Here is a 10,619-nt window from a genome sequence, read left to right on the forward strand (position 1 = left end):
ATAAAACATTAAAAAAAAAAAAAAAAAAAAGCTCCAGCAGGGGCTTACCCATCTACCGGTGCAGCGGCAGCAAAGTGAAGCCCTGAACAATGGCGAGCAGGGTTTTTATGGGGTAAGGGATGGGGGTGTTACAGTGCACACGTACGTTTTGCATCATCACATAAGCACCAATTATAATTGTACAACACCCATGGTTATAGTTTTGACCATTCAGTATCCGTGAGGCATCCGTTACTTTTGGCGGGACCCAGTCATGACCTTTGAGAATCCGTTGAAAATGACCAATTATAAGGTGAGCTCAAAGGGCCTACATGGGGTTTAGGCAAGCAGTGAGTGATTGGCTAGTTTGTAACAGAGTACCTGCAGTTCCCAGCCCTGACTCAGACCACAGGAATGTTGCACATTTCTTTTGATTGGCTGATCCGAGGGTGGTCCTGAGGGTGGCTTTGGCTGAAGCTTCTCCTGGAACTGGAGCTACGTGTAGCCCGAGGTTGCTGTTAATGGAGGACTTAATTTTGGGCTCTTCATACATACACACACCTAAAACTTCATAAAGAAATCGTAAATGTACTTTAGCTAGCCCTGTCTGTACCTGGTGCTTATTCCCTTATAGGAACTATTTGCATCAGTCAGTGGAAAGGAAAACTTGTGTGGCTCTTTTCTTTTTTTAATTTTTTTTTTATGTTTATTTTTGAGACAGAGAGTGTGAGTGGTGGAGGGGTAGAGAGAAAGGAGACAGAATCCGAAGCAGGCTGCAGGCTCCCAGCTGTCAGCACAGAGCCCGATGTGGGGCTTGAACCCATGAACCATGAGATCATGACCTGAGCTGAAGTGGGATGCTTAACTGACTGAGCCACCAGGTGCCCCGCTTGTGTGGCCTTTTTAAACCATATTAGGGAGCGCCTGAGTGGCTTAGTTGAGCATCTGACACTTGATTTCGACTCAGGTTATGATCTCACAGTTCATGAGTTCAAGCCCTGCATCAGGCTCTGCAGTGATAGTGCAGAGCCTGCTTGAGATTCTTGCTCTCTCTCTGCCCCTCCCCTGCTTGCACTCTGTCCCTCTCAAAATAAATAATAATAATAATACTTGTTTAAACAAAAAAAAACGTCCAAGGCAGACACCATGTTTCAGAGCCTCAGCTTTAATCTCTGTCCTCCCTTCCACTCTTATAGCAGCTTCCTTATAGCTGGGCAATAAATCTCTTTTGCTAGAAGTTAAGGCCCCACCGGAAGAATATCCCGTAAAAACTTGCTTGAGAGTCTTGACCTTGGCAGTAGAAAGCTTTGCGCCTTTGTTCCCCACAGAAGAGAACTCTGTGGCCCTAAAGGAGATTCAGCCTCCCCCGCCGGAGGCTCTGGGTATAAGCTCTGAGCAGAGCCAGTGAATGCACAAGTTGGCCCCATCGACTCTCAAGTCACGCATCTCTTTGAAACCCAAGAACATTCCCTGTTAGTAATTTTCGGTGTTAATTTGGTGTAACAACGTAGTCCTGCAAATGCAGAAGTTGGCAGGAAACTTCACCAAATGGGTGAGGTCAGAGGGCACCATTTTGTTCTCTTTGGACAGTTGAACTATTTTTGGAATGAAATTTGTCAGAGTTGCAGTCTCTTTTCTTTCTTGAAACCTAGATAATCAGGAGATTTGGTCTTTTCACTTAAACTCTGCTGATGCCACTGCGGTCCACATTTCTTGGTTTCATTTCGTGGCTGACTTCCATCCTTCCCTTAGGACAGCTCTAGTCTTGCACAGGTACTCTGAACTTGATCCTCCTTTTCTATCTAAGATAGACCCTAAAATTCAACTCACCCTTGACATACTTAATAAAATGACATCTCATTGAACAGCTTCATATAAATTACTTTTCTGAGTGGGTGACTCATACCCTTATATCAGGTTTTTTTTTTTTTTCTTAACCAAGTATTTCTTTAAAAAAATTTTTAAATTTATTTTGAGAGAGAAGGACAGATTGTGGGCAGGGGAAGGGCAGAGACAGGATCCAAAGCAGGCTCTGCGCTAATATCAGAGAGCCCAATGGGGCTCGAACTCCAGAACCGTGAAATCATGACCTGAGCCAAAGTTAGACACTTAACCAACTAAGCCACCCAGGCATCCCTTAACCAAATATTTCTAACAGAATACTGAAAGTATCACTGTATATGTGAAAATAACAATACAGGAAATGTTCAAGCAATGGATGGTGTACAATTTGATGTTGTGTCCCAAATGTTCAGCCCTCCCTCCCCAATTTAGCTATTTACAATGAAATTCTGTAAAATGTCTATAACACATTGCGAATGCTGGCCTTCTCTGTGCTAGGCCCCATGCTGTATGCCTAGGGGATGGAGTGATGAAGAAGGAGTCCTTGCCCTCAAGTGGCTTGCAGTTAGAGAATATGGACAAGCAATCTGCCTCGTTGTTAGACTGTCTCTTCTTCTGCAGCCCTCCTGGCTGTAGGAGTGGGGTGCCTTTGGGGTTACAGAGACACGTGGGACTGTTCTTTCTCAATTTAAGTAGACTCTGAGGCTCTTTTGCATTTGCTTTCTAAAAAATCGTCTGCACTGGTAGTATATGCACATAATAAAAAAATCAAAAGAAGCAAAAGAGTGTGGATTAAAAGAAGTTAAGTCTTCTTGTTCCCCGACCACTCTGCTGAGCTCCCCAGGACAACCACTGTTACCACTTTTTTATGTCTCATTTCAGATATCGTCCTGCATGTGCATGGGCATGTCCCCCCCTCTCCCCCCCACAGATTATAGCTTACACATCCTCTTGCCTCTTTCACGTAGCATAGTGTTTTGGAAATCATTCCATACCAGTACATACAGGCTTTACTCATCTTCATGGCTGAATAATAGTCCATTACACTGGACCCTTATTAATGAACCTTTCAGTTGCTACTATCAACACTGCTGAAGGGGCGCCTGGGTGGCTTAGTCGGTTAAGTGTCCAACTTTCGCTTAGGTCATGATCTCACGGTTCGTGGGTTCGAGCCCCACATCGGGCTCTGTGCTGACTGCCAGCTCAGAGCCTGGAGCCTATTTCGAGAGTCTGTGTCTCCCTCTCTCTCTGACCCTCCACTGCTCATGCTGTCTCTCTCTCTCTCCTAAAAATAAATAAAAAATATTTAAAAAAAAAAAAAAACACTGCTGCAGGGAATGTTCCAATATGAACATCATTTAAGTTTGCAGAACATTGCCAAACTGCCCCACACCTGCTCAGCAGCATATAAAGATACCTGTGCCCTATACCTTCCCTCCTTACAGATGGTTTACTCTCCCAAGTTTAAATGCCATTTATGCTTTTTTTGGTCAACTATTCGTGCCTTGTGTCCACTTTTCAGTTGTTGGTTGGTTGGTGTTGGAAGAACTGGATCTCACAAAGAAATTGACTTTTGTAATATTTGTTGCAAATATCTGCCTCTGCTTTCAGGTGGTCTTGTAATCACCATCTTTACAATCAGCGTCGGGTCTCATTTCATGTTCTTACAGCTCTGTATTTCAACACTGCCTTTCTTCAGCAGCTGCTTTTTCCCTTATTAGAACTTCCTGTAAGACTAGCAAGTACATTCAGCCCCTTAACTCTGTGCACTGGCTGCTGAAGGCCTCCTTTTGCTTCTCAGCAGTAGTTTCGACTTACTCCTGACTTCATGTACTTGGAACCATGTATCCTTTGCATGTTTCCATGAAGTGTTAGTTATATACTTGTCACCCTGAGACACTGAGGTTTAAAGTCCAGCCCTTATTCTACAGTGAGCTCTGGTATCGTTCTAGTACATTATTTTTTGATTCAGATTTAATGTTTTCTACTCTAAGTGGCCATTAACCTTGGCCTATTCTTTTGACCTCCCTCCTCAGTAAGATGGGAGATATCTACATAGCACATTGTTGTAGTGATTCACTGAGTCTGGAAACAGAGGCAATGGGAGTGGTGGAGGAGAGTCTTTAACTTTTCCTTTCGCTTCTAAGTGCCAGGTTTCCTGGATTGAGGCTTTCCATCACTGGGGGGCTGCAGCGACTCTGGGTTTCCCGGAGTGAAAAGAGCCTTAGCTACATGGTCACATTCTCCGTGGCCTTAAAATGTTCTCTGAGTGCGGCTTCAGTTTTCTCACTTGTAAAAGAGGAACACTGCTGTCCGATGCCAGGGACAGTAGTGCTGGCTGCATAGGGTGGCTTGGGGCTTCAGGGTAGAGCTCGAGGCCCCATGCCCGGCATGTGGAAAGTACCCTATCAACTTTGGGGAAAGTGGTGAAGTCACAGTGCTTCCTCCTGTTTTGCAGAAGCCCCGTCCTGCGTGCCTCTTGGAAGCACGTCCCTGAGCACCCCTTCCATCCACTGCCCGTCTGCCGCCGTCTGTATCGGCATCCTACCAGGCTTGGGTGCCTACTCCGGCAGCAGCGACTCCGAATCCAGCTCTGACAGCGAGGGCACCATCAACGCCACCGGCAAGATCGTCTCCTCCATCTTCCGAACCAACACCTTCCTCGAGGCCCCCTAGGCCCCTGTGTCCCTCCCAGAGCCCCTGCCCGACGGTTTGTTCTGCCTCCGGGCATCACCTCCCTCAGAACTCCTTTGCCTGCTTCCTGTGCACACCGTGACATTTTTAACCTCGTCTAAAAATGTGCCAGAATCCACTTGTGGCCCGACTTGTGTTTGGTTTCTTTCCACTCCCTGCAGATGTCCAGACCTGTCCTGCTGCGTCTTTCCTTGCTAATGGGGAGGGTGGGGTTGGAGGGGCAGGGCTCAGCAGAAATTCCACTGAAAATGCCTTGGGAAGATCGGCTCCCCCCCCCCCGGTGTGCAAAGTGTTTGGATCATGTTGCTTTCTTTTTTTTCTTTTTTTCCTTTCCCAACAGCATAAAGAAGCAAGGGCAGTTATTGGACAGGTATTATTTAAACACTCTGTTCTAGATGAACACCCCATTTGGTTGTACTGCATTGTGGAACACGTTGGGGGCGGGGGGCTGGGGGAGAAGTGAGCCATGTGACGGGATGGGATGGTGCACTCCCTTGGAACTAACCAATTCTCAATGTTGTGTGACTAAGTAAAAGATTCTAAACTGCATCTGCAGGGGGCGTCACTTAACACTCATCACTCATTGTGAAGTTTCTCCTTATTCTTCCTTCCTTTTCCTTCTCCTTCCTCCCTCCATCCAATGCCATTTAAGACTCTCAGGCTTGGAGAACCAAACAGGCCTTCTTTTCATCGTGGCCAGGAAGCGGGAAGTGCTGGTAGGTGTGTAGATGCAGCTTGTGGGATCCTGAGTGCAAACCAGTGGGACACACCTGCATATGCTGACTCGACTGTATGGTCGAGGCCCCTCTCTGTTTGGTACATTTATAGTTGTGGCTTCTCACTATGGAAGCTATTTCTGGCCTGATGGTGCTGCCCCGTCCTTTCCTCCCCTCTGCTCTTTTCCCTTTGCATGCAGCTTTAAGGCTGTGAGCAGCCAGGACCTAGAGGTACAGTCCCACTTCTGTCTCCTAAAGGGAAGCAGGCACTTGCCCTCCAGGACTAAGGGAGATGAGGTATGAAGGCCTTCTGGACAGAGGGGCATGGGCTTTAAAAAAAAAAAAAAATGACAAGCTCCCCCGCTTCAGGAGAGTGAGTCTGTACGGTTCTCTCTTCCCTTGGGTTCCTACGTCAATTGTTTCTACCTCTCCGGGTGTGAGACAGAGAGAGACACACAGAATGTGTTGACACTGTGAGCTGGCAGGCAGAGAAGCTACTCAGTCTTAATGTGGGCAGAGAGGCCCTGGGGGCTCTTCCAGCCCCCTCCTTCTCCCCTTCCAGTGCCGTGACACTCTGGGCCCGCTAGCAGATGGTGACTTCCCTTCACCCACAAGTGATGCCTTATGAATTCTTCCTCCTCTTCAGAACTGCTCTGTGCTAATTGTTCCTGTCGGTACAGGCACGTCAGCTCCATCCTAACAAACAAGGCATTTAGGTGAAACTGTGTAGGCACCTTCTGCTTCTCTGCTTCATTGTTCCTGCGATCGTGCCATCATTGCTACAGCGCATACCCAGAGCACCCGCCCCTCATTTCAGGAGGCAGACAGCGGATTCAGAGTCCCCGTCTTTATGTGGTTTGACTTTTAAGAAGCCGTTACTATACCTCATGGCCTCTGTTGTTGGAAGTTGACAGAAGGTTATAGGGATTCAAACTATACATGAACTTGAAAGCTGACACATGTCAGAGAATAAGACCTTGCTTTTCCTGTACCGAATCTGTAGTCCCAGCTCCCTCCCCATCCACCAGCACATCTAGAGTGTGTTAAGAGGGTTGAGGCTTCTCGGCTGGAGGTTTCTGCTCTTGATGTCCCAGGAAAGACTGAGAGGCAATGGTGGCATCTCACTGTCATTGTACCTGTTGGTATAGATAGAAACCATGACTGGCAGAGTGGGATCTGGTCTCCCAGTAGAGGAAGCAGCCTTAGAAAGCATCCAGCGTAGACCATGAGGTTCAAACCCAAAGAAGGATGGAAAAAATAGGAGCTGCTTTAATCTATAAAGTGCAGCACTCAGGCCTTAATAAAGAATTGGGGTTTTATAACTAGGTGATAAGGGATAAAGACAAAGTGTGTGTGTTGGGAGGGTGAAGGGGGGGGTTCTTTAAACCTGCTTACATTGCCCTGAGTGGTAGTAGTAGTCTCACAACTCTGGAATCCTGCAAGGGACAGAGCCTGTCTATGAGGGTCTCTATTGCTAGTTCTGTCTGGATGACCCGGCCTGTGTCACACCAAGCCCTCTCAACCACTTCTGACTTCTGCCCTGTTCATTCACTTGAGTGGGGAGAAAGCATGGAATTCAAAACCTTACTTTTCCCACCTGTAAAAAAGCTGGGGAGCTGATGTGACTGGACCCAAGAGGTGGCTGGCGATCTGCTTACATATGCCTTCCCTGGTCTCAAAACCCCAGAGGAGAAAAAAAGCTGGCTTCTCAAATTTAGAGTGGGGTGGGCATGGGAATCTCTAGCTTTCTGCAGGCATATCTTAGACCAGAACGTGGAAGTTGGGCCCCTAGCTAGGGGTGACCTGGGCCAGCTTTTTGTGCCCTCGTTCTTTCTACTTTCCACCTTGGGTTCGTCCTTTCTGGCTACTTCCTTTCTGCCCAGGACAAGCTGCTTTTTGCCTCAGACTTCCCCCACTACTTCTGCTTCTCGCTGGGGACCAAGCCTCGTTCCCTCTTCCCTGGATGTATCGTAGTGGTTTTGTGCTTGGAGCCGGACATTTCCTATCTGAGTCTCTTGGACAAGGTCCATAACGTCTCTGGGCCTCCATTTCCTCCTTGGAAAATAGGAATAATGAGACCAACTTTCTAGTGATGGTGGAAGACCATCTGGATTAGGTACTTAGTATGGGATCTGGCACACAGTGCGCAGTACACTGGTAGCCATCCTCAATAGCCCTGTTACTGGTGGCCTCCCGTTTCTGCGATGGGTGTCCGGAGCTTCCGTTAGTGGTGATTTATGGCAGGTTTCCCCATCCTACTGGCAGTACTTGGTTGCAGCTAGAACGCTGACATGATGAAGGGTCAGATCTGGTCGTCAAAGCTCCAACCAACAGCTTCTGTAAGCTTCCCTCTCAGCTAAATGTTAATTGCTTAGGCACACCCTGTTCCTTGGCTCAGGCATCCTATTCGTGGGTATATGGCTCAGCTGTTGTCTTAAGCCCCTTCCAGAAAAACAAAAAGCAGTGCCCAGTGGCATCGTACCATCACTTGGACTTGAGTGTTGTCTTGATTTCCTCGCATCCCCGCCTACTTCCATACTACTTCCATGCTAACAGTATGGAATGTAAGTTCTACTTGGGAGGAGGCTAGAATCTTGGCAACATCGTTGCAGTCACAGGGTGAACACAAGAAGCCAGTTGCACATTCGTGCCTTAATGACGCTGGCAAGAGCTGGCAGTTTACTCCCTTACCTGCTGGAGCTATGGTTTAAGGAGAAGGGGAGTATCCCAGCAGCGACGGGCAGAACGTGGCCCAGAGTTAGCGTTTTCACAGAGACGGGCAGCAAACCCCAGAGACAGCCACTACTCTGAGCTGTTGGCTGGGCTCCACCCTTACTGTTTTAGTAACAGGCACATCATTACGCCTGGAATGGATTTGTTTCCTTCATTCATTATATACCGAGTGGCTGCTCTGTGTGTGCCTGGCACTGTTTGGGATTTTTGTGGACTGTAGTATCTTTCATCCTAAAAGTCCAGTGAAGCAGCCCTCCTCTACATTTGATAGAGACACTTGAACTTCATAGTGGTTCGATGACTTGCCAGTGGTTGCACAGTTAGGTGACAGAACCAGAATTTGAATTTGAGCCTTTAACTCTCAAGTCTGGCTTTGTATGGTTTCTGTGAAAATCTTAAATGCCAGTACCCAGGCCTCAGCAGCGGTGATTCAAGGGTGGAGGGATCTTTTAGATTTCGAAGTTCACTTTTTAGCTTGCTGTCCATGTACCAAGAACCAAATATCAGGATCACTAAAGCTCAGTTTGTTTTCGAGATATAATTGACGTTAGTTTCGGGTGTGCAATTTATTCAGTATTTGTACATATTGCAAAATGGTCTGTCCATTTTTTTTCCCTTGTGATGAGAGCCTTTAAGATCTAGGCTTTTGGCAAGTTTCAGATATAATACAGTATTATCAACTATAGCCACCATACCTTACATTTTATCTGCAGGATTTCTTTATTTTTGTTTTTTTTTTTTTTTTTTTTTAAGTGGTGATTTGGCCTGGTCAGGAGTTCAGGTGCATTCGTTTCCCCTGTGAACTTGAGCCAGCTGGGAGTAGAGGGCTTGCTTGACTGATTTATGCAACCTGGGCAGAGAAGGGGGGAAGAAAGAGATGTCGGGTCGGCTCCCATGGAAAGCCTGGAGGTGAGTGAAGGCTGTGGCCACCATACCTGAGGTAGATGGTCCCTAAGAGTTTGACCTTTGGGATGGACTCCAACATAAGGCGTGGACTCTAACCAATCTGGTAAATTCTTCCCATGTGGAGGTAGAAGGTAAGGGTCTGCATGAGAAATCCCTCCCCTCCCCCCCCCCCACATACACATCCTCTAAGGGCCAAGGTGGGGATGTGGGGCTGAGAAGAGAAGGCTGCTCCCCTTTAGAGACCTCTGGTCAATCATAACTTGACAGGGGGTAGAACTCGGGTAGAGCATTTGACTGTAGAACGTGACAGATTCTTCCAAGGCCAAGTGGGTACAAACTTCCCTGGATGGGACATCCAGCTAGACTGACTTTAGCTACCGAACAGACGGGCAACCCAGCAGACCCATGCTGTTTAGCGTGCAGTCTCACAGCTGGCCTAAGCAAGGGTTAGGCATGAACCAAAGGAGTCAGATGCACTAGCCCTGGGATTCCATCTGTGTTGACAGTTGGTCCCTGGGCTGTTGCGCTGTGATTTCCCAAAGGTCCTTTGGTGAGCAGGGCTTCCTGCGGTCCTGCAGCCCTCTCAGAAGTCCCTAAAGGATATTTTAGCTGCCTTTTGGTGGCCACGGACCCAGTAAGGGCATTGGAAGCTTAGCATGAAGCTCTCCTTAACTCGCCCTCACCGGATGGACACTGGTTCCTGAGCCCACCAGGCACCCAGAGGCAGGAACCTGGCTGGTGCACGCTCAGGTCTAGCGGGGCCCAGGGGGATGACCTGGGAGAGTAGGTCGGGGTAAGAGGCCTCCCAGTTTCAGTGGAGTAGGGACAGATTCATTAGCAACTGGAGCACACTCCCTCGCAGAGGCCAGGGAAGGTGCAGTGGAGTAAGTAGAGGCTCTGGAATCGGCCAGATCGAGATGGAAGTTCTGGCTCTGCCTTTAATGGATTTGATTAGCTTCTCTGCTCTTTTCCTCATCTCTGAAATGGCCCTAGGCAGGGGCTATTGGAAGGTTCATCAAGATGATGCCTATGAAGCTCTTAACGTGGAGCCAGAAGCAGTGCTTAGTAGAAATGTCAGTGGTTACTGGTTACACAGGAGGCTGTGGCAGGGGCTGACGGAAACTGCGAGGCTGGAGGTAGACCGGAGAGAAAGATGTGTTATGTGGAAGAGAGGGGAGAACTGGGAGCACCCCTGGCTGGCTTCATGAACTTGGGCCTGCAACAGGGTGTGGCATGCCCTAGAAACCAGTGGCTGCTGTCAGCAGGGACACAAGCAGCCCTGTTTAGCATCCTCAGGGCAGAGGCTTTCACACTAGGCAGACTGCAGCTCCCCCGATGCCTGGAGCCTTGAAAGAGATGCTAATGGATGTCAGTGACTGCTTTCCTGTGGGTGTGGGCACGTTGGTGCAACTCAGGACAGAGTGTAGACTGGGGGGGTGGAGGGGAAGGGGGGTGTCAGGGGAAGTGGCTGGGCCTGAGTACCCAGAGACTGGTGTAGGCTCTGTAGGGGCTTCAGCTGCTGGTGGGGCTGGGCGTTTTCTCCATCTGCAGGTATCTACTCTGCCAAGTTCTGTGCCACTTTAACAGAGGGATTACTGTTCATGTGGCGTGTGTGCTCCCCCCACCTGGGCCCCAGTAGAAATGACCGCACCATCTTGCCCGGCTTGTTGGGGGAAGAGGTTTTTTCATGTTTCCTTTCATAGATCAGTGAGCCCATCAGGTCCCGGCTGAGGAAGGAGAGGACACAGG

The 10,619-nt window shown here is 48.3% G+C and overlaps 1 protein-coding gene across 3 annotated transcripts in view; it reads left to right on the forward strand.

Annotated features, from left to right (window-relative positions):
• The window catches only part of PSME3IP1 (proteasome activator subunit 3 interacting protein 1), a 32,796-nt gene extending 28,157 nt beyond the window's left edge, over nt 1-4,639 (forward strand). For all 3 annotated transcript variants that reach the window (XM_039232630.1, XM_039232629.1, XM_039232631.1), the window contains exon 7: nt 4,280-4,639. In XM_039232630.1, the coding sequence (XP_039088561.1) occupies nt 4,280-4,497 (218 nt within the window). In that variant the 3' untranslated portion in view covers nt 4,498-4,639. The remainder of the gene's footprint in view (nt 1-4,279) is intronic.
• Nucleotides 4,640-10,619: the final 5,980 nt, after the last annotated feature.

Source organism: Hyaena hyaena, unplaced genomic scaffold, assembly GCF_003009895.1.
Source record: "Hyaena hyaena isolate Hyena2069 unplaced genomic scaffold, ASM300989v1 scaffold_68, whole genome shotgun sequence".
Classification (NCBI taxonomy): Eukaryota; Metazoa; Chordata; class Mammalia; order Carnivora; family Hyaenidae; genus Hyaena; species Hyaena hyaena.